This window comes from Meleagris gallopavo, chromosome 6 (genome assembly GCF_000146605.3).
Source record: "Meleagris gallopavo isolate NT-WF06-2002-E0010 breed Aviagen turkey brand Nicholas breeding stock chromosome 6, Turkey_5.1, whole genome shotgun sequence".
NCBI classification, from domain to species: Eukaryota; Metazoa; Chordata; class Aves; order Galliformes; family Phasianidae; genus Meleagris; species Meleagris gallopavo.
In genome coordinates, this window is record NC_015016.2 from 42,114,197 (window position 1) to 42,137,981 (window position 23,785).

The following is a 23,785-nucleotide window of genomic DNA, read 5'->3' on the forward strand; positions in this document are numbered from 1 at the left end:
GGGCTTCTCGGGAGGGTTTTTCGTTTCTCGGGGAGTCACCGAGCTGCCGTCGCGGTGGCGGCGGGGTATGTGGGGGATGGAGAGCCGTGGGCTTGTTCGTACCGAGTGTAATGAACTAAGCGCGGTCGCTGCAGCCGGCAGGAGATAGCTGATCTGCTGCCGCGTGGGTTTTCCGTCTTACTTGCGTGCCTGTGTTTGCTGGAGGGCTTGCGCTGCTCGTGGGGGTCCGCGAAGTGCGGTTTGTGACACCCCGCAGCCGGGGGTCCCATCTGGGGACCGCGGTTACCCCCGGCTGAGGCGCTCGGGAACAACTTGGCGGTCGCTCCCAGCAGCATATGAGGCAACTCGCTTCCGAGTCCCCGTGAAACGGGAGACCCAGGTGTGTGCCCTTTCCTGAAAAGCCGCCTTCTCTGCGCGGTCGGTTGCTCGTGGGGCAGGTTTCTCAAAAAGCTCCCCAAACCCTAAATTAACCTCTAGCTGAAACTCGCTGCAGGACGTCGTGCAGTTGATTGGATTCTCTCTTCTCAGAAGAGATATTGCCGGCAGAGGTTTCTGGGAAGGGAGGACAGGCTGTGAAAGTACCGCGGGCAGGCTGTGACTTCGGGAGCAGCGGTGTTGATCTTTGCAGTCGGCTGTTACTTCTTGATCTCTTTCTCGTGGAGCGGCCATTGTTCTGACACTCGGTACGTTCCAGACATCTGTGGTCCTCCCATCCCCCAAAGTATGCAGTGGTGAATGGAAAGAGGCCGGGCTGGTATGCTGAGGTCGGGGGAAGGAAATCAAGGAGGGGTTTTAGTAAAACAGGATCTTTGTGCGCTGGGAATAGGGCGAGGGCAGGCTAGGAAACTACCTGGATGTGTTACTATTTCCTTCACCTTAAGTTCAGATGCACAGAAGAGAAACTCTTCACTTAACAAATTTGCTTCTGAATGGCAGAAAGGTCCTCCTGCAAGCCTTTAAAACTGCAGTGAGGGAGAAGCTCGCTGGTGTTTGTTAGGTTAAGTTGTAATGTGAATTTCAATAACTGACAATGCAGGAACCTAATGTTAATCTTGCACCCTTTATAAAAGATGCTGACAGCTGCAGTTATCTGCTGTATCTGCTGCAGAACGGCTGGTACTGCTGGAAGCGAGCTGCTGAAGTGCTCAGGAAGAGTCTTAAACCTCTCTAAATTCAGCCACTGCAGAAAGCATAAGATCGAGTGCTGGGCTCTCCTGGAGCTCTAAGGAAACATCATTGTTCTGTGACTATTAGTTAACAAATTTTAGTTATGAATTAATAGACACAAGAATGTTCATGTTGATGTGTTTGACTGCTTCATTTCAGAGTGTAGGGAAGAAATCAGTAGAAACACCCTAATGAAAGGACAAAGCAATGGAGCTTTTAAAAGCAAGGATTTGCTGTAAGCAAAGCTTGATTGGAAAAAGTCAGTCTGTTCTTCAAATGCCGTGTTCTTTTACATCCCCTGCAAACCAGGCTTCCTGTTCTTGCTAAAGCAATAAATGGGCTGGGCTGCTTGCCTGGTACGTTCTCGTGAATGCTCGCATGTTGCTGTGACTGCCTGGTGTGTCAGTAACCAGCTTACAGAATCTCAGTCCTGAAACCTCACTGCCTTTCAGAGGTGAGGCTTTCTTTGTATGGTGAATGTTGGTTTATACTAACATTATGCCAGCAGAAGTTTGTGCTTAATTTTTCAGAACACAGTATTTAAGTGAAATCTTCTGTAAAGGAGAAAAGTCAGTACTGGTGGCCTTCTAAATGAAATTTGGAGTAGAGAGGCATGTAGCAATAAGGGAACAGGAAAGAGCAATTGTAATCTTCTGTCTCTGAATGGAAGTCTGAATGTGCTGTCTGAAACTTACAGATAAAGATGTTTCTGCAGAATACTGTCTGGTAGGCAGATTAGTGTGCAAACACAGCAGTAATCAGAATCACTCCTGTTAACTCTGTTAAAGCTGGTAACACTGCTTGCAGTGATGATGGCAGCAGAACTCGTTCTGTAACTCTGGCAGACTGCATACTGTGGCAGGAAAATCAGGACTGACCTTACTTATCTTGAACATCATATACTTCATGGGGCCTGATAAGACTTGGTGAGAAACTATGCAGGCAGCTGGGACTTGTGCACGGCTCCTTGAGCATGTGCCTGCAAATCCTGAGTGTCCTGGCTTTTTGGGTGGCTCTGCAAGAGCTCTAGCTTAGCCATGGTACCCTGCTAATTCTGCAAACTATGTAGCACTGAATATTGCATGTGACTTCCTTGTCTATTCAGGTGAAATGACTCTCCTGGTAAAAGAGGGCAGGGCACTACTGCTGGCTGACTTTCTGGCTAAGCGTCAGAAGGCTTGTATTGGGGTGCTTTGCTATGTGACCTATCCACTGTATTGTATGTAAGTAGCTTAAGTGGTTGATTCTAATATCAATCTCTGATACTTGATTCTGAGCTAGAATTTCCTCTAGGCTGTGTTGGACTATAGTCCCAAGGGGTCATGACTTAAAATACTTGTGTTGTGTGACCTTGTTGTCTCTTGTGAGATGAGGAAATAAGTAGCCAGAAGTTTTTTTTTTTTGCACTGACAGATAAAATTCAGGTGCAAGAGAATTCAGGTGCTGGTACTTGTCTGTGTGGAACCCCATACTGATAGTGTGAGCAGATAAGTACTTGCAGGTTAATTTGGTTTTGAATCAAAAGCAAAATGTGTCCATTGTTTCCCTCATCTTGGGAGGTATGGATGCAGAAGTTTCATGTAGCTTTAGTTACAGCAACTTTGAACATGTTCCCATTTGCTTTAGGAAACAACACATGTTGACTCACTATTACAGAAATGGAATGTCTGCTCTGCCAGTTAGCACTAGGTAAACTCTAGAGTTTAAGGAATAAATTCATCCATGTAAAGGCTGAAAGAGTTAATCTAGTATCCTAGACTCCTACTTTTAAAAGGTAGCATGAGCTAGCTGGAACTCACTGGAGTTGGTAAATGCCAAGTGTGTGGTTTAAGGGTATTTGCTGGACCTAGCATTTGTAGGTTTACTTGCTGTGCTGAGGAGATTTGTAGAAATTGGAGAAGTTTGCCAACTCTGCAGTAAATGTAGCAAGTATTCCTGTATTGTCCTGGCAACAATTCAGGTGCCCTCCAGTGGTCAAAACTCTTAACATCCTAGAGGTGCTGATAAATGCTGTTATGTTGTCAATTCGTCTTAATTAAAAGTGAGCTGAGCATTAGTATGTTTGATAAGCAGTGCTTGTTGCAGTATTGTAAATACTTGTCCATTCTGACAGACAAGCTAAGGCCACCAGTACATACATGCACTTTCAGATTCATAAGTCTTTCTCTAGTGTCAGTGCATTTATGACTAATCCCTTTGGTTTCTTAAACCTGAGATTAATGTTTAACATCCATATTTGGGGTTGGTTATGCAGCTGCAGCCGAAGAAGAAAGTAGATTGTGGTTGGATACTTAGAAAGGGAGATACAGTGGCAATTTAGAAAGTATTTGTCTGGAAATAAGAGTTCTGTAATACAGTGACTGACTGTCTTATTGATACCTACTGTCATTAACTGTGGAATTACTGTGTTGTTTTTACATTCTGGGCAGGAAGTTTGAGAGCTGACAGTGTGCTGTTATTGAGCTGCTTTAGTGGTAAATGAAATGTGATGCGATTGTCAGGGTTCTTGTAGACTGTGTCTAAATGGTTGTCATGGCAGGCTTGTTTTCTGTATGTGACTACTTCAGACTCAAGGAACATGTTAGGTCCTGACTACTGCTCTTTCCACTGAGGAATTCTGAATTGATAAAAGCAGGGGTGTGTGGACCAGAATCTACAGACTGTGCAAGCAGGTTAGCAAAGTCTGCAAGCAGTACAACTATTGGCAGAAATGCTAGCCTGTTCCCAACTGAGGAAGGCGGGGTACACATAATGTAGATGATAGCTGCATCCCTCAAATTAAAGGAGGTGATTTTTTTTAATCTGTGATAGAACTTCTTAATGCTTTGCCTGGCTGTGGAAGTACTCCAGCGTAATGAATGCTGCGTGAAAGCCCACATCAGAACTGCTTGCTGGTGAGTAGATCAAGTTGAGTCTGTTGCTGAGCAGAAGTGACTTAGTAACTGTTTTGAGTTTATAGGCATGAATCTGTGGTGCTTAGCTGATTTAAACAATGAAGACGGAGTAATTGGGTTGATAATACAAGTTCATAACTAGATTAAGTTCATAAACTTGAAACTGTCATAGCAGTCCTTTAATGCTAGGCTTCAAACTGTTGTCACATGGTTGGTGTATACACTGTGGAGGCAACATTTTTTTCTGTGCTGGATGCGTAGCACTCAATAAATAGTTGATGCAGTCTCTTCCATCCTATCTTAAATGTTAAGATTATGATCAGCTCCTCTTAGAGGAGGAAGAGACATAAATATTTGAGCCAATGTGGACTACTGTATTACAGTATTTTGCTAGCGTTACAGTGTACTTGCCAGTGAAATGCTCTCAAGCCATTGCTTTCAAGCATGAACTGATGATTTCAACAGTCAGCTTGATCACAGCTGTTGCTTCTCTCTCTTGGAGGCAACAAAAGTCTTTATAGAGCACAGACAAAATCCTGGTGCACAGTGTAGCTTTGAGAAGATTGCTTTGGCTGTTCCATTTGTAGGTCTTGAAACTGTTGGTATACTTCCATGATTTCTGAACACAGAAGATGTTAACAGACCTCCTGCAGAATAACTGCTGTGGATCCTAACGCACTAACATCAGCAAAGTGATAAAATCCAGTGCTATCAGATTCAAGATACTGCTGTAGAAATACTCCTTTAAGTAGCAGAGTTTGTGGACAGAGGAGGTGCTGTCTGCACTGTTAGTTACGTGGCAGGGGATACATGCAGACTTTCCAGTAGCATGTGAAGCTTCAAAGTTCATCTCTTAAAGTGATCTTTTCAGCTCAGTGCCCTGGTAAGCTGAATTATCATTTGATTCAATTGCCTTTTGACATTGGTCTGTGTTCTCCAGGCTCCCATTTTTACGTGTTGGAACTTATCTTAAGCATTTGTTGGCTGACCAGTAGCTCTTAGACCAGTGTTAAGTGTTCCTTTACTGGAACTTTTAATGGGCTGTTTTTAACAGGGTACTTAAACCTTACTGCTTGTGAAGAGCCTGACTAATTGAACAGGCTTCTAGGGCCTATATGCTGTGTCTGTTGCTCGGAAGTGCTGCTCTCCAGATCCATTCAGTGCCTGCAGCTGAAAGCCAGTTTGGCAGTGGGAGCTCACTAAGTCTTCCTGATGCATTCTCGTTACCTGAACTATGGTCAGTGGCTGAAATTGTTCATCACTGATAGACTGGAACTCTTCTGGGTGGCATTCTGTAAGCGGGGTGAGGAGAAAGCATTGAGCACTACACTGTAGTCTTAGCTGCAGTCAGGGCTTGATGTGCTCACAGTTAATGACTTGACAAGCTGGGTGGGGCATGGTTCTTCACCAACTTGCTGTCTCTTTTAGAGAGGAAAGGTATAGCTGGTGAGTGCCCTGTGCCATCAGAGGGCTATATGTGCAGCTTTCTTGCTCTTCTGTGTGAGCATGAGGCTGCATGGATTCAGGGAGGAGCCTCTTTTTCTAGCCATGTAATCTGAGTCTTTCACTGTTGCTTTTTTTGAGTCTAATCTAGTTCTTAGCCTCATCAAGACAGCTAGATGCCTTGACTTTAGTTCCCTTAAGCACTTGTAATCAACTTTCTTAGAGAAATAGAGCAAGAACAGAAATATTTGCTTGCTGTAGATAATGAGCATGTGCATAGAAACTCAGTGCTCTTAATTGGCCTTAGATTGCTGAGATGACTGAGAACAGAATAGCATAACGCTTCATTTTGTGATGTGGCATCAAATGAACTCCTACAAGAGTTAGTGTATACAGGCCAACCTGTTTTTTGCACAGGGAGCCTTTAGATAACTTCCAAGGCAGAAGGCAAAGGCTAGAAATCTGGGGGGAGGGAGAGGAGGAGATAGAGTAGCAAGATGGGGTACAGTAAAAAGCAAAGAACTTCTACTGAATGTTAGTTGATTGATCTTTGTGTGTGTCAGGTACCCCTTTTCCATTTAAAGTAATACTGCCCATGGATTACTTGAGCTTGTTTGTTGCCTCTTTCCACATGTCTTAAGGATGTGTAAAGCTTGATGGTGTCAAACTGTTCTCTCTTGTGGGAGGTCACTGAAACAGATACTAGTCAGGCTTCTTAATTTCCTGATGCTTACCTGAAGAATTTTCTTTGTACAGTCTATGTTAAGAGTCAAACTTGTTGTGATCTGATTATTGAAATCAAGAATAAAAAGTCACTGATGGCAAGGCGACTACCACATTTCTGTAGGCATCAGCAGAATGTGTTGTCAGATATTAGAGCTGAACAGTCCTGCTGTTGTATTTACATAGAATATTGAGTTTATCAGTGGATTGAAGTATCCTTCCTTGGTAATTGGTGGGAATGGTTAAAGTTCATTAATGCATTTGCTCTGTTGAAGGCCAGGATTGGTAAACTAGGATTTGATGTGGTATCTGCAGCAGAAAGAAAGTTAGATTTCCTGTCACTTGGTAGCTCTCAGTTGTCTCTTTTCTTAAACTTAGTTGCCATAGTTGAGGTTGCTACATGTTAACCACTTAACTAGTAAGGCTGCTGTGACTCATGGCTTGACATTTCTTGGAGGATTGGTGTTTCTACCACCTAAACAGAAGGACAGTTCACATGTTCTAGGGCTGTGAGGACGCATGGCATGTTTTCCTTTGCACAGCAGTAAAGAGGAATGATGTTTCCCCATGCTGTATGGTTTGACCTGTTAGGGCATCTTCAAATAAACGGCTTTCATCTTGTGTTAAACCAGCTTGCTTGAATAAAGTCAAATTAACATCCTGATTCCAGATATGGATAGGGGCAATCCTTAACTTCACTGTCTCAAGTTAGTCTGTGAGAACAAAGTAGTCTGTGGCTTTGTTTAAATGTGATTACTTCCAGCACTGAACCACTGTTAGAGGCAGCTTTTCGCTGTGATCCAGAGTAGTTTTTGTCTGTCCGCGTCCTTAAACTGCAGGTCTGAGGAGCAATTTGAAAAACTGAGTTTCTCAATTCAGAAGCCACTGCTGGTGCATGACAAATCTGGCTTTAATCAAGGCCTGCCTGTGCTTGGCTATAACTAACTTCAAACTCATTTGTATTTGTTGCAAGCAGTTTCCACGAAGATGGTTACTCTTGGAATTGCCAGGGCGACTGAGGTCTGCAGGTGTCACTGCTTCACACAGCCTTGGAATGCTACTTAGTACTTGGTTTGTGGCTATGGAATATATTGAGAGAAAATTGTTCTTTTTAACTTTGATACATTTAAAAGAATGTTTCATGCTAAAGATTTTTATTTTTATTTAAATAAAACTTAGCTTTGTTGTTGTTTCTGCTCTGAAATAAAGATCTACTCATTGAGAATAAAGTCTGTAAACCCAACTGTCATTCTTGCATTAAGCTTCTGAAATTCCTTAAAAGGCATAGAACCTGCATCCCTGGAATTTCTTATTAACCTAGGAGAGCATCTTATATGTAAAAGACCTTTAAAACTACCATCCCAGAATTCAATGTAAGCCAGAAATTGCCCAAATTAAAATGTGTCCTCCTTGGAAGGATAGGGGAGAAGAGGATTTTTTTCTCCTGTTAGGATAGAGAATAATTAGAAATATAAGGCTCCATATGTGAGCAGAGCTTCTTTTACTTTTCAAGATACTGAATGAAATCCATATAGATTCAAACTTCCAAGGCATGGTGGCCTCCTCAGGTTCCAGGCTATCTCACAGAGGGGCCAGGGTTGGAAGGGACCTCAAGGATCGTGAATCTCCAACCCTCCTGCCATGTGCAGGGCCACCAACCTTCTCATTTAATACTAGACAAGGCTGCCCAGGCCCCTATCCAACCTGGCCTTGAATGCCTGCAGGGACAGGACATCCACAAGTTCTCTGGGCAGCCTCACCGCTTTCTGGGTAAAAAACTTCCACCTGACATCCAACCTAAACCTTCCCTCCCTCAACTTAAAACCATTTCCCCTTGTCCTCCTGTTATCTACCCTTTCAAAGAGTTGATTCCTCCTCCTGTTTGTAGGCTCCCTTTAGGTACTGAAAGGCTGCAATGAGGTCACCTTGCAGCCTTCTTTTCTCCAGGCTGAACAAGCCCAGCTTCCTCAGCCTGTCCTCATAGGGGAGGTGCTCCACTCCCCTGATCATCTTGGTGGCCTTCCTCTGGACCCTCTCCAACAGCTCTCTGTCTTTCTTATACTGGGAGCTCCAGACCTGGACACAGTACTGCAGATGGGGCCTCACAAGAGCAGAGTAGAGGGGACAATCACCTCCCTGTCCCTAAAGTATTTCCCTTACTTTGATGAAGCTAGAATCAGCAAAGTTTCAAGTTGAATGCCAGTATCCAAGTGTAATTGCTTTCCACAATTGCTGTACATGTTTTTCTCTGTAGGTATTTAAATCAGTTATTTTAGATCACTCGTAGCTTTTAAATAGTATTATAGAATCTCTCAGGGTGGAGAAGACCTTAAAGATCATCAGGTCCATCCACAACCTAACCATACTACCCGAACTCTAACAACCCTCCACTAAATCATGTCCCTGAGCACCACATCCAAATGGATCTTATACACATTCAGAGATGGACAAAGCAGCTAAACTGATGGCATTCCCCCTACGGAGGAGAAAGAAACAAGTTTCAACTTGTTCTAGGCTTCCTGTTCATCAGTTCAGTGCTATTCCAAATCAATACTGAAGTGTGTATCTCAGTTGGATCGTGTCTCTGTGTGACTAAAAGCAGTGGAAGTAGGCCTGCCTGCTGTGAGGTTGTGTAGTTGAAGTTAAAACTGGGGGAGAGAAGCGTGGGCTTGCTTTTCCTTGGTAAAAATAAAAACTGGAGGAAAGAGTGAAGAAGTATTTTCATATTTAATCTGGTAAAAGAGGCAGATGACAAAATTAGACCCAAAGAAAGCTTCCAGGAGAAAACTGTCATTGCATGTACTTCTCTTCTTCAGTTGTAGGTGTGAGCCGTGATTTTATCTGCTGCAATTTCATTATGAGGCGAAGATTTGCTTGTTCTAAGCAAGAAAGTCTTTGTGACATTTGGCACTGATGGTTAATTTAAAGATGCAGCTCTGTAATCTCTCCTAGATGAGACATGGATTGTGAGAGCATGGGCAGTAGGCTTTAAATAGATCAATTGATGGGGATGTGTCAGACTTTCTTTCCCATATCAGGCTTTCCAAAATGCTGCTTTCAAACAAAAGGTTTCTGGAAGTCTTAAAAACTTTGTTATTCAGCTTAAGCACGTACCCAGTTTGTAAGTTATCACATCTGCCAGGCATAAACGGGTCAATTTTAATGAAGGTTTGCTATTAAGATGAAGGCAATAACCTTGAAAGAAGGTGGAAATACTTAGTTTAATATCAGCTGCAAATATGAGCTGTTGTGTAGGCTAGCAGATTGACAGTGAAAATGAGTTTATTTTAGAAGGTACAGAAAAGGTGCAAATGGCGTTGTCTTAATGTAGCAGGCAGGTAAATATCAGGCTGGTACTTGCCTCCTGCAGCAGGCTCTTCTCCTAATTCTCTCCGTGTGTAAGACAGCAAAAGTAAATAATTTTGTGTGCTTTGTATCCTGGTGGAGCTGCTTCTCTTTAGAAAGAGAATTAGGTTTCATTGAAGCTGACTGATCATTTACCTCCTTGGCATACACTGTCCTTGAAAATCAGAAGTTAATACCAAAGCTTTATCGATAGTTAAAATAGTCCTCATCTTTCATTCCTTCAGAACAGAGAAATTTGAATTACTCTTCCATATTGTGAGCTACCAATTTCAAGTTAAGTTTGTTCTGCTCACAGAAGATCTCAAATGCATGCATGGGACTGAGGGTACCTGGTGCAGTCCAGTGCAGTGCCTTGTTAGTACTCCTCATGTCAGAAATTTAGTACATATTCATTAAAAAAGTCCATTAAAAGCTGGAGCTGACGGTGCTCGCTAAATAAATTGATGTTGTCCTGGGGGAGGTTTATAAGAGGTTAATAGGACTAAACGTTGGTAATGCAGCCATGTAGATATATGTTGTGAGGAATTCAGGCCTGAACTCTGAGCACTAGGCTTTCCTTAAAACTAGCGAGGGCTACGGAAGTTTGCTATGATGCTAATATTCGTTTCTGAAATGAATTAAATCCTTTTTCTTCCTGATGATTCAGATCTGTGACCTTGACAATGCAGTGTTTCTAGTCCTGTCTCCTCCAGGAAGCCTGAGGAGGAGCTCCATGTAAAGGAGCCTCATGATCTTTGCAGGGTTGAGGTTTTCCTGTTTGTTTACCTTTCCCTCAATGATCCACTTTCATGGATCGTTGTTACCTCATGGAGAGGTAACAGCGCAAACCTTTGCACCTAGGCTGGGGTTGTTGCTGTCAGAGGCTGCTGTTTGCCTTAGTGATACGCACTGGGAGGAGTCAGCAGCTTGTCTGGGCTCTGTTCTACCCCCTCGTAAGAAGAGAACAGAGTGGGAAGCAAAATACAGAAGAACATTCAGTTGCAAAAACCCTAAAAGCAGTCGGAACATACCGCTTTTCCCTGGCTGGCTTTAATCTATGGTTATTTTTAACTTTGAGGATTAAATCCAATTTCACATCTAAATTAGGGATGCTGGCTGGAAGTGCTGGGGGGCTTTATGGTTGTATGAAATGCAGATTAGGAAGTTAGAAACTTTGAGGTGCGGCAAGCAGGCTGATCTAAGGTCAGTGCTTCAAAGTCGTGCTGTATCTGACTGGTAATGCAGCTCTGAACGCTTAACTCTGTTCTCACTGCTAACCTGCAGGTGTTCTTCAGCTTCATTTTTAAATGTTATTGCTGTGCAGTGACTGGTGTGCTGTGTTGGATCGGTACTGCTGCTCGTCTGATTTCTTCAGGATGTTGAAAGTGAACCATTTTGGAGTGCAGTTGCTGTAAACGAGCTGCCTTCCTTTGTGCAGAATTCAACAGCAGAAGGAAGTGATGTGCATTCTCCCCAAGCTTCCTACTGCATATTTGAATGTGAGGTGGTACTGACTGTCTTGGTGCTCTTGGCTATTCGTCTACTGGTGTGTTAACTTTGGAACTAATCTGGTGATTGGTTTCTTATTAGCAGAGCAGGCAAGAGAGCTTACAGTCAGCACTGATCTTTTGTGCAAAGAGTATCGAGCATAACAGGTTACTTTCAGTACTGTTCTGCTTCTTTCTGTGTGGAAAGTGTTAGTGGGGCTGGCAAAATAATGCATGAGGCTTGCATGCTATCAGGACGTTGTATCGGCACTTTTGCTAACTTGGACAACCAGGAGAACTTATTTGTTAATGGTGAAGTGATAGCTTGAGTTAGTTTCTCTTTCCCTTTCTGTACCAGCGCTTACTCCCAAACTCTTAGCAGCATCTGGAAAGAATTGTTTTGCAGCATTTGAGGTAGTGGTGGGGAGAAGGATGTGGAGTGTGTGAAGCAGACTGAAGCAGCTCATCTCCTCAAGGCTGGAGAGTAGGATCCATTTGGAAACGTCAGCATTTCCTACTGCTTAGCAGCATATTTACTGTATGTTGTGTTGTATCTTAAATCAGCTTCGTGCTGCTTATCTGCTACGGAGGCAAATCTGCTGTCCATTTTAAAAGAGTCAGGAAAGGGATGCTGCCAAAAATGGTGGGAGCACTAAGTCAGGACAGGCAACACTGGCGTTTGTGCAGCAGAGTAATGACTTTGCTCAGGAACTGCTTGGGGTATCCTGCAAGTGGCTCAGACAGCAGAACACAGCATTGCCTCAGCATTGCGTGGTCTATTCACTGAGAGCCCTGAAACTGCAGGCCTGTCTTCTATTGAATTATCATTTTCTAAAAGCTGCTCCTGAAGGAAATCCTTAAACTGCTAAGTCTGTCTTTACACAAATAAAGCGTCAAATGGACTTTGTTCTCCTGACACAGTACAGCAGACCTGTCCTTGCCGTTACTTCATTGTCTAGGAATGTTTTGATCAGCATAGCTCTAACACCGAACACACACTGAAAGCTGATTGCTGGAAGAGATGGTTTTGCTCTCTGCACTAGTTACCACTACAAATGTTTCTGCTTGGCTAGCTCCCAGAACAGGCTGTCATCAGCACTGTTTGTGCTGGAAAAAAAAAACAACCTCCAATAAAACTGATACAGACTAGTAAAACAAAAAAAAAAAAAGAGCCCCAAACAACAGAGTTGGACTGCATGGGGAAGGACTGCATGCAAATAAAAGCATGACAGCTTTGACTGACCCATTGTGAAGTCGCAGCCTTGAGTTTCTCCATCTGTGTTAATGAGGAGACAGCTACAAATGTAATGGTACAAGTACTTTGGTAGTGTTTGGTGATATTAAATGGATGTGCATACGAGATTTGATACAAGATTTAATCATAGCTCAGCTTCCTGTGCCTTGGATTTCAGAAGAAAAAAAAAAAATAGGCGACTTAATGTGTGCAACTGAAGCAGAGTTCTTGATTTTCAAAACCTTCAAATGGTTCAGTTTTCCATTTTAAATTCACAAAAGAGTACTTTATATAGAAAGAAACCTTTTTTCTTGTGGTACAGAAAAGGAGTGAAGAAGGAGGTTCAGTTACAATTTTTTGTAACACTGAAATGATAGTAGATTGCCTTAAATGGTCGTTAAGCTTTCCTGGCAGAAATCCTTATTGTAGCCCTGTATCAAGCAGTTTTGCTAATATCTTCAGAGTGAGAAGGGAATGAGCAATTCCAACGCTTAGCCCTTGTCTCTCTGCAGCATGTCCAGGGCAGGTAATGTAATGTCTGTACTTCATCTTACATGCGGATAGAGAAGAAAAAAATGGCTCTATTGTGGTCATTTTTCACTTGTTTTTCTCTTGCAGCTTTAAAGACTGTAATGTATCTTACATTACAGTCTGCCAGGAGAAGTCTGGGTGATATATCTCATTCTTCTGTGTCCACAGGGGGGTTGCTAATTAGCACTGAATATACTCTCTGTAGCAGTGACGTGGCAATATGTGTAAGCTTTAGATTGCAGTTCTACTGTTAGAATATGAAATCCTGTCTTACTAGCTCTGATTAGGGTTTAATAAGTTCTCTTGCTCTTTTTTAGAGTCTCTGAAAGGTAGCAAGAAAGAGTTCTGGGAGCGCAGCAAGGAACATGGCAACCCAAGGTATATAATTTATTACACTTAATTTTTTATTAGACTCTACCAGTTGTAATAAAGAAGAGTTAAACTGGCTCCTTACTTTCCTTTTTAACTTTTCTAAGTCGCTAGAATAATGCCTACTGTACTGCAGCAATTAATATCTTACCACAGTAACTTCAGCCTGCAAAGAGGTTTGTCATCGTAAATGTTTTGAGTCACTTAAGTATGGCCAGGTACCTAATCATATGATGTGGAAAGGGAGCCTTTAAGCAGCAGACTTAAGTCCCAACAACAGTGATTGCTCTGTCTGCTAGTTAGGCTTATAGATGTCTGCACTGGTTTGATATAATGCCTCAGTTTAAAATGGCTGTCTCATTTTCTGTGCTAGACTCAGCTGGGCTGAGGTAGCTGTTTGTAACAGTTTATTTTACTGTGGAATCCTAGTTATTGTTTGAAGGACTAATACATGCTGGAGTAATTCAACTAAACCAAATTGTTCAATGATTTGTTACAGCTGACTTGATGGAGTTGGATATGGCCATGGAGCCAGACAGAAAAGCTGCAGTCAGTCATTGGCAGCAGCAGTCGTATCTGGACTCTGGTATCCATTCCGGTGCCACAACAACTGCTCCCTCTTTGAGTGGCAAAGGAAATCCTGAAGAGGAAGATGTGGACACAACGCAAGTCCTGTATGAGTGGGAGCAAGGGTTCTCTCAGTCCTTTACCCAGGAGCAAGTTGCTGGTAAGGCCTTCTCTACTACGCCAGCTTGTTTAGACATGCAGCTTAATAATACAGAAACGCCAATACTGTATTATTACTAATCTAGAAGAATATTATTCCTGTTTGAGTTAAAGACATACCTACCTTGGTTTTCAGATATTGATGGCCAATATGCAATGACTAGAGCTCAGAGAGTGCGTGCAGCTATGTTCCCTGAAACACTGGATGAAGGAATGCAAATCCCATCCACACAGTTTGATGCTGCCCATCCAACTAATGTGCAGCGCCTGGCTGAGCCATCCCAGATGCTAAAACATGCCGTCGTTAATTTGATAAACTATCAGGATGACGCTGAACTTGCAACTCGTGCAATCCCAGAACTGACCAAACTGTTGAATGATGAGGACCAGGTAAGTATTTTGTATTTTATTAACTCTGGTCTAGCGTGCCTATAGGGATCCTTTGATGTCCTTATACAGAAGCTTTCTTTAAATACCCCTGTAGGTGGTGGTAAACAAGGCTGCGGTTATGGTTCATCAGCTCTCCAAAAAGGAAGCATCTCGCCATGCTATTATGAGGTCTCCTCAAATGGTGTCTGCAATTGTACGTACCATGCAAAATACGAACGATGTGGAAACAGCCCGTTGTACTGCAGGCACACTACACAATCTCTCACATCACCGTGAAGGCTTGTTGGCAATCTTCAAATCAGGAGGCATCCCCGCCTTGGTTAAAATGCTTGGGTATGTGGATTGCTGAGACAGTAGTTTGTGTCTTTGAGCTGTTGTTGGTAGATCCGGATACTCATCAGGCTTTTCCTTTTGTAGGTCTCCAGTGGATTCTGTCTTGTTCTATGCCATTACAACTCTTCACAATCTCCTGTTACATCAGGAAGGAGCCAAAATGGCTGTCCGTCTGGCTGGAGGGCTGCAAAAAATGGTTGCCCTGCTCAACAAGACAAACGTTAAATTCTTGGCCATCACGACAGACTGTCTTCAGATTTTAGCCTATGGCAATCAAGAAAGTAAGGTAAGTGCTTCAGCTCTTGAACCTCTTCTAATGAAAAGCTTGCTAAGGATGGCCTAAAATGATCTTGTGTACTGACGTCTGTGTTCTGAATCCCATGTCAAGTTAAGGATTTTGTCAATTGCTGAGCAGTTTGCCAGTCAGTCCTGGCCTTGGAAGAAGGATGCTATTTTGTGGAAGTGTTCATGGTCAGACAGTTTACAGAACTGACCAGTAGTTGTGAATGGTTTTTTAGAGATCTGTAGCACACAGTCTGTGCAAGCCAGACTACTCGCATGACCAGGAAGTGTCAGATAAGTGCTGTATTGCTATATTTCTGCTGCCTTTCAGCTGATTATTCTGGCAAGTGGTGGACCCCAAGCTCTAGTAAACATAATGAGGACCTATACTTATGAGAAACTATTGTGGACCACAAGTAGGGTGCTGAAGGTGTTGTCAGTCTGCTCCAGCAACAAACCTGCTATTGTTGAAGCTGGTAAGTACATTCCTTGTACCTCTTTTTCCTTTCCCCTTTCCTTTTCCCTTCCCTTTCCCCTTTCCTCCTCTTTTTTTTAAATAAATGTATACTGGACTTCAGAATCAGTACATTCTGCACTAACCAGAACAGAAGCTTGCCAGCGTTGGAAATTAAACACAGGTGGTCTTTTGATTTATAACTAGTTTTAGAGGCCTTAAGTATGCATAAGTATATTTATACAAATGATAGTCTGGTTTTATTAAGTCTGCTGGGGAATTAGCTGTGTGCCTTTATGGCCGAATGTTGTCAGAATTGTTTCCTTAGAACATAAATACATTTTAAGTCAACATCACAAAGAGAATCACAGCTTTTTTTCTTCGTATGTAATGAAGGGTTAGGGTCTAGGCATATTAGGATACTAATCCAAAGAAAGAATCAGAAGCTTGTGAGATATTCTAAGAAAAATTATTCCATTTACAGGGTGAGCATTTGAGTAACAGTAAGTGACAAATGTACCATTTTCTTCTAGGTGGAATGCAAGCTTTAGGACTCCACCTTACAGATCCAAGCCAGCGTCTTGTCCAGAACTGTCTCTGGACTCTGAGAAATTTGTCAGATGCAGCAACCAAGCAGGTAACTGGGCCTTTTAAGGGATCAGAATCAAAAGCCAACATAGTGGGAGAGGAAAGAGACTAAATTTTCTTCTCCTCTTTTTGCAGGAGGGAATGGAAGGCCTTCTAGGAACTCTTGTTCAGCTTTTAGGATCAGATGATATTAATGTTGTGACTTGTGCTGCCGGAATCCTTTCTAATCTTACTTGCAACAATTACAAGAACAAGATGATGGTCTGCCAGGTTGGTGGCATCGAGGCTCTTGTGCGCACAGTTCTTCGGGCTGGAGACAGGGAAGACATCACAGAACCTGCTATTTGTGCGCTCCGTCACCTCACCAGCAGACATCAGGAAGCTGAAATGGCTCAAAATGCAGTACGTCTCCATTATGGACTGCCAGTGGTGGTTAAACTGTTGCACCCACCCTCACACTGGCCTTTGATCAAGGTAAATAAATAATGGCTGATGTCTTTCAGTGCTGAAAACCAGTGCCTTTTCAATGTAACATTAAAAATACTGTGTTTCCAAGGCGTTGGAGAACGTAACTTGCCTGATGGAAAGGCTGCTTCGAATGAGCAACTTTCAAGTTGTCTCTTACCGAGGTCCAACTGTTTGGGACCAACTGATTTAATAACAAACAAACACAGTGCTAAATAGCAAACGCACCCCTTATGTTCTCTTATTCCCCACCTCTTTTCTGAACTGCAGGCTACTGTTGGGTTGATTCGCAATCTCGCGCTCTGCCCTGCAAACCATGCCCCGCTGCGTGAACAGGGTGCTATCCCACGGCTAGTTCAGCTGCTGGTTAGAGCACATCAAGATACCCAGCGACGTACTTCCATGGGTGGAACGCAACAGCAGTTTGTGGTAAGTGGCCACCAGGAACTACAGTTACCTAAATAGCTATTTTCTTAACATTTGCTCTGGTTTGTATTACTCTGCTGGTACGCTGATCGTTCTGCCTTGGCAGATCTGAAGTGTTTTTGAATGCTGCAAATTGTAGAAATACTGGTTTTGCCTACCCTGGCAAAGAGAGTAGTTCTTTACGAGGAAGTTCCTTCCTTGTTGGAACTATGAGTTTTGGAATGTTGTCACAGCTTAATGCATATTTTCATGCTTAGAGCTGTACCAGTACAGAGAAATTGTACAGGCTCCATAATTAACATACCAGGTCAGCGTGACAGGATCAGTCTTGATTTTTCCCTTCCCCTGTTAAACATGCTGATGAAGGGGAAGTTACATTAGCATAGGCAAATGGCAGCAATACCTACTAGTACAGGACTGTAGTTAATACTTGCAAAGTCAGGGCCTCTTAATCACTGATTAGCACTTTCAAACTTAGTAAAAGGCCAAGCTAATTCAGCTTGGAAAAAAACCCAACAGTGTTGTCAGACGTTAAGTTTATAATGGGCTGGGAAAAAAAATGAGAACAATGGGAGATGTTCCACTGAAATGCTTCACTCACTGAATTTAGCTGGATAAACTAGGCCAGGTCTTAGCAGGGATGTTAAGCTTGAAGGCAAGCAGTAGGGAGTGGGTACTGAGGCCTGCTGGGGGAGGGGTGTGTGTGCAGATGAGTTTGGCTGATTCTTTGATAATGATCAGCTTGTTGATAGTTGTTTTAGAAGATAGCATTCAAGATCTCAGCTGAAATGCCTTTTCTTTCCCTGACTTAGGAGGGTGTGCGCATGGAGGAAATCGTCGAGGGCTGCACTGGAGCCCTGCATATTCTTGCACGTGATGTTCACAATCGAATTGTAATCAGGGGTCTAAATACCATTCCACTATTTGTGCAGGTAAGCAGGAGCTCAAGAAAATGCTGTAGTACATACTAGAAAAACTAGTATAACTGCTCCAATGCTTTGTTGGTAGAACTGCTAATTTGCATTGTACTTTTCAAACAGAAGAGTTAAAAGAAATCCTTGTGTTTTGATTGCAGTTGTTGTACTCCCCCATTGAGAATATCCAGAGAGTAGCTGCGGGTGTACTTTGTGAACTTGCTCAAGACAAGGAAGCAGCTGAAGCAATTGAAGCTGAAGGTGCAACTGCCCCTTTAACAGAACTGCTTCATTCTAGGAATGAGGGTGTTGGTAAGTGAACTTAAAAAAGAAAGTTTCATACTTTAAATTAGAAAAGTTGCTAGAAGAATTGATGTTGACTAAATTCACTTCTTTTAATAGCAACATATGCAGCTGCAGTGCTGTTCAGAATGTCTGAGGACAAACCACAAGACTACAAGAAGCGACTTTCAGTTGAGCTGACAAGCTCTCTGTTCCGGACTGAGCCAATGGCTTGGAACGAGGTGAGTTGTGTCCCTGTATGAATGGCACCTTGGGCAGACTTCACTTTCAAGTCCCCCCTCCTTCCAGTAGTGAAGTGTAGATGCCATCAGTGATACGGGTTCAGTTTTACATATGCCTGTAGCTTAGTTAATCTCTCTGCATGTTCAGGTTCAGTGAACATGTGCTGATTGATGGATTTGCAGAAAATGGTCCTAGGGCAACAATTTATACATAAACAGGTGATACTGACAGTCTTGGGAATCCACTGCATAGGGCAAGAAACCCTTCTAAGAACTACAGACTTTCTCGAGTAGAATGAAGAATGAGCGGTCTTAGAGCTGCTACTTTGGTGCTTTTTTTTCGGATAGGAAGAGTCTAAAGTTTCTAAATCTCATTTTGCTCTGTGTAAAGAATTCTGTAGGTCTCTGTGCTGCTTCTGATTTCAAAGGACAGTTTGGCAGTAACCTCTAGGAATTCCAGCCAGTTTTTGCAGATTGTCCAAACCTGATGAACTCTGGTGGCAAATGCTGAGGAAAGAATGATAGGATACAAGAATAACCATAACATTATCCTGTAAGAACTCTTACTTAGCAAACCCTGTAGGACTAAGAAGCTTGGTGTGGGTATGTTGCTTGTGTTCTCCTTAATTGAGAATTGAGCTCTCAGACTTGGAAGTATTTGCAAGCTATCGCATGAAGTTTTTTCATGCTTAAAGGCCTGCACAGTGAATTCAGACTGAAAATTTCCATTGGGAAATGTTTCACTAAGTCTGTCTTCCCCCAGATCCGTGAGGTTCAGGAGTTTTATCTTGACTTACTTAATAATAGGTAGTAGCCTTTGACTTGTAGTATTTCAGTGCTCATTTCTGATTTCCTAAAGTCTGTATCCATCTAACATAGTAACATGAGAAAACAAAGCAAAAATGGAATATGTCTTTGAAATACAGGTTGTTTCATTACACTACAGACAGTAATTTGACAAACCAGGGGAAGTGCACTGGGAACTAAATGCTCTGTTGCTGGCTCAGGAATCTCAATCCAGCTGACTCACAGAGGTTGGGTGGGTGTACCAGAGCAGTGCTCCTAGACCTGCTCCTTCCTACTTGTTCCCAAACAGAAGCCTCTTTCCAGTGAGTTATGGCTCCTGTATCTAAATAGAGCTGTTAGACAGTGGGTGCAGATGCTTGGATAAAAAGACATTTCACGTTCACAGACATATAATACTGCTGTATGCAGTGCGGAAGAGTTGCTAAAAAAGGATTTGTGGCAAGCTTTAGAATTTCTTAAATTCAATTACTAGTGTTGGCCCTAAGGCTGACATTAAAACTGTTCTGTAACTTTCTGTGCACATCTAGACAGCGGATCTTGGACTTGACATTGGTGCCCAGGGAGAGCCTCTTGGATACCGCCCAGATGGTATGTCTGTTCCATTCCCCTTGACTAAGCTTAAGCTGAATAAAGTCAAGTCACTGACTGTAAAGGAGAACTGCAAATGACTTAAGAGTGAATTACTCTTCAGCAAGATATTGCAAACTGACAGGCAGATGGGGAACTGCCAGTTCAAATAAGCAGTTTCTGCAACACCTCTGGCTGCACTGAAATGGGAGCCATATGAATGTGCAAAATTGGTGTTGCTTGTCTGAGTCTTGCAAGAGAGTCTCCCACTGAGCTACTGTTTCCAGAAATCTTTTAAATCCTTTACAGATGGACTTGACAATTCCAAAAGTGCAGTTTTTAAAACAAATGTTGGTATTGTATATGTTAGTCTTTAAGTGTCTGTAGACTTAAACTCAAGCCTATCCCTACGGGTTCTGAGCTATTTTTGACTAGTCTTTCAGAAGAAAGTCTGCAGTCTTGTAGCCTGGTTTTGCTGTAGTATCGTTGAATTTTAGTACTGTTGATTGTGCAGACTAATGGCTTGGCTGGAATCTGCTCGTGCTTCTGACTGCAGTGTGCTTTGTCTGCAGAATCACACTGGAAGGCTGTTTCAAACGATGGAATAGTCATTAAGGGCAGGCAGCAGATCGTTTTGAACTTGGCTGAACTAGAAAAACAATTAGATGGCTACAACGATCTTCTCACACACTGATACTTGCAGCTTCTGATGCGTCTAACATCTGTTAACATTATGCTCTTTTTCCCTCTGCCACCTTTAACTTTCTTAGATCCTAGCTACCGTTCTTTCCACTCTGGCGGATACGGTCAGGATGCCTTGGGTATGGACCCTATGATGGAACATGAAATGGGTGGCCACCACCCTGGTGCTGACTACCCAGTTGATGGTCTGCCAGATCTTGGCCATGCCCAGGACCTTATGGATGGGCTGCCTCCAGGTGACAGTAATCAGTTGGCCTGGTTCGATACTGACCTGTAAATCATCCTTTAGGTAAGAAGCTCCAATCTTGAATTTAAAAACAAAACAAAAAGAGAGAAACAAATTACTAGACTCAGGACTTGGTTGGCAGGGAGGGAATGGCTTAAATGGGTCCCAGTGTGACAGAATACTGAAAAAAAAAACAGCTCTGGAGACACATGATCAGTACACTCCTACAAACCAAACTGACTTCTGCCGTTAAGTGTGGAAGTAATTAACTGTAATGTCTTGTGCATCACCAGCTTCATGCAGTCTTTATGTTAAAATACTGTTTACTAAGGAACACTGACATTTTAATCTTTTTTTTCTTTTTTTGCAGCTGTATCATCTGAATGAACTTGCATTGATTGGCCTGTAGAGTTGCTGAGAGGGCTCGAGGGGTGGGCTAGTATCTCAGAAAGTGCCTGACACACTAACCAAGCTGAGTTTCCTATGGGAACAATTGAAGTAAACTTTTTGTTCTGGTCCTTTTTGGTCGAGGAGTAATAATACAAATGGATTTTGGGAGTGATTCAAGAAATGAGGAATGCACAAGAATGAATTGCAAGATGGAATTTATCAAACCCTAGCCTTGCTTGTTAAAAATTTATTATTTTTTTTAAATCTCTGTAATGGTACTGACCTTTGCTTGCTTTGAAAGTAGCCTTTCTTTTCGCAGTAATTGTTGTTAGTTTTTTTTAAGTCTCTCGTAGTATTAAGTTATAGTGAATATGCTACAGCAGTTTCTAATTTTTAAGGATTGAGTAAAGGTGTAGAACACTAATTCATAATCGCTCTAACTGTATTCTGAATAAAGTGTAACATTGTGTAGCCTTTTTGTATAAAAAAACTAGACAAATAGAAATGGTCCAATTAGTTTCCTTTTTAATATGCTTAAAATAAGCAGGTGGATCTATTTCATGTTTTTGATCAAAAACTTTATCTGGGATATGTCTGGGTAGGGGCCAGTAAGAACTGTTTATTTGGAACCTTGTATTGGACAGTTTACCAGTTGCCTTTTATCCCAAAGTTATTGTAGCCTGCTGTGATACAGATGCTTCATGAGAAAAATGCAGTTATAAAATGGTTCAAAATTAAAGTAAACTTTTAATTCACTCTGTGTCAAATTATTTCAGACTGTATAGTTACGTGTTGACAGGTTTTCCAAAACCTGTTCTCAAATTGCACAACACTTTCACTACTTCAAAGGCAGAAACCATCCCACAGAGGACTATTCTGTCCTTTAGAGCTCAGAGCTATAACCACAGAGGCTTCCTCCTGCAGTATTTTTTTCCCTTGAACTGCTGCTGCTTTGCTGCAGCAGCTTCCTCAGCGAGGCAGCTACACTTAGTGCCTGGCCTGCAAGGCACATACTGTCCTATGGTCAAAAAATCAATTGAAAAGTACGAAGCAGCATATGTCAGAAGCATACTGTCAGTATGAGGGGGAGAAGGTCCTTCACAACTCTCAGCTGCTCCACTAGCTTTAACTCATTTTCAGGTGTACTCAGCCTTCAGTTCCCACTTGAGATAGGACCTGCATGCAGCTTGCTTTCTCTAGAGGCAGCACCTGTGCAGCTGGAAGTGGGTAATGCTGTTCTTAACTGCTGGCTAATTTATAGACTGTGCACATCTGCACTCTGCAGCTGTCACCAGCCTCTGCCCAGAGTGCTCATCCTGCCTCAGAGCAGCAGCTTGCCAGCAGAAGATCACAAGGGGAAAAAGCTGTAAAGGATCACAGCTCAAGGTAGGATCCCAAGGAGATGAGAGCTGAAGCAAACTACAAAAGTACTTTCCTCTGCTTACAGAGCAGACAAACTGCAGCTATGGTGACATCTCACTGAGTAACCCAGTTTCACTCCTCCCAGCAACATGTGCACTAGAAGGTTTTTATAAAACATTTCACCAAATAATGTGCAGGATTTTCTTCCTTTCTGAAACCTCCAGCTCTAATTCCAGCTGTCAGGCTTTAAAAAGGGATAGATACAGTGACAGTAGAGGTTTTGTAAGAAAGCAATTCCAGTAGAAAGTACAAGGTGAAGTCAGTTTGTTTACCTTGTATTGTTGGTTTGCTTCCCCGCTTAGAGAAAAGGCTGTCCAAAGGTGGGCTGGTATCAGCAACTCAGGAAAGTCCCTGCCTTCTAGGTGTGGCAGCACCATGCAGTTGCTTTAACACACCAATGTCACATTCCTAACACACCTTAGAATAGTGAAACACTTGCAGCCCATACTGTGAAACGAAACTATTTATTTTATTTACACTTCTCAAACTCTAGCTGTCAAGTACTCACACTACATCACACACTGCCAGCAAGATAAAACAGTGATCAAGAATTCACCCATAAGGGGCTATAAAAAGGAAGCTGTTCCTTCTGAAGAAGCCAAACCCATGCCTGTGCTCAGACACTGCAGTGACTCACTGGTTCGCTGAGTGAGTTAGGACTGCTCTGCTTGTGTGAAGATGTTGATTCAGGACAGTGTTGAGCATCACAAAGAGCTGCGCATTTTGGTGGGCTGGTCAAAAGTAGTTCACTTGGTCAGCTTTGGATTTTCATGTGCCACTGTTTTCAGAATTTCAGATGCCAGGGAGGCAACAGCAACATCAGCGTGAGAGCTAGGAATTGAACAGTGACAACTGTTAAATACTTTCAAGGGAAAACATTTTGTTGAAATCCCCATTTGCAATTATCTATGCTGGAAAATTCTCAGCATCACCCACTGAGTAACTTTACCCCATTTTCCTGTTGAGCAAGGACACGCAACTAGTGGTTTTATCCTGCAGCAGATCTTGTGTAAAAACGAGTTCCAGTTTAAATTCACAGTAACTGCTGCCTTGCTCAATCTCCTCTGTGAACAGAAAGATAAAATCTACCACGTCCCCATGAATCCCACACACGCACAGCTTGACAGGGAAATGACTCCACTTCTGCTTTCTCCCATGCAGAAACAAGCAGTTGTTTTGGGTTTTTTGTTTGTTTGTTTGTTTGTTTTTGTTTTTTTTTATAAGCTGCCATCCTTCATTATTAACACAGGAAGTACAGCAGTAGGCCAACTTGCAGCTTCCCTTGTTGCTGCTAATGACAAACCTACTGACACTGTCTTCTGGGGAACACAAAAACTGCCCATGAAATCCCAAAGATGCACATGAAATCCCAAAGT

The 23,785-nt window shown here is 42.5% G+C and overlaps 2 protein-coding genes across 5 annotated transcripts in view; one reads left to right on the top strand and one right to left on the bottom strand.

Moving 5' to 3' along the window:
- The first annotated feature begins 521 nt into the window (after nucleotides 1–521).
- On the top strand, nucleotides 522–21,742 carry CTNNB1 (catenin beta 1). 2 transcript variants are annotated; one of them, XM_003207251.3, is made up of 16 exons: nucleotides 524–683; nucleotides 13,142–13,202; nucleotides 13,693–13,920; nucleotides 14,056–14,309; nucleotides 14,404–14,642; nucleotides 14,727–14,928; nucleotides 15,256–15,400; nucleotides 15,912–16,015; nucleotides 16,102–16,440; nucleotides 16,702–16,860; nucleotides 17,670–17,789; nucleotides 17,933–18,083; nucleotides 18,174–18,295; nucleotides 19,630–19,690; nucleotides 20,440–20,660; nucleotides 20,968–21,742. In XM_003207251.3, the coding sequence occupies exons 2-15, from the start codon at nucleotides 13,190–13,192 to the stop codon at nucleotides 20,646–20,648; spliced, it is 2,346 nt and encodes a 781-aa protein (XP_003207299.2). In that variant the 5' UTR covers nucleotides 524–683; nucleotides 13,142–13,189; the 3' UTR covers nucleotides 20,649–20,660; nucleotides 20,968–21,742. The 2 variants fall into 2 exon arrangements, with proteins under 2 accessions (XP_019472141.1, XP_003207299.2); XM_019616596.2 differs by lacking the exon at nucleotides 20,440–20,660 and having other exon boundaries at nucleotides 522–683.
- An 839-nt stretch (nucleotides 21,743–22,581) lies between these two features.
- The window catches only part of ULK4 (unc-51 like kinase 4), a 220,426-nt gene continuing 219,222 nt past the window's right edge, over nucleotides 22,582–23,785 (bottom strand). For 2 of the 3 annotated variants that reach the window (XM_010712967.3, XM_031553967.1), the window contains exon 37: nucleotides 22,582–23,240. In XM_010712967.3, the coding sequence (XP_010711269.2) occupies nucleotides 23,156–23,240 (85 nt within the window). In that variant the 3' untranslated portion in view covers nucleotides 22,582–23,155. The remainder of the gene's footprint in view (nucleotides 23,241–23,785) is intronic. The other variant, XM_019616587.2, reaches the window with a different exon arrangement.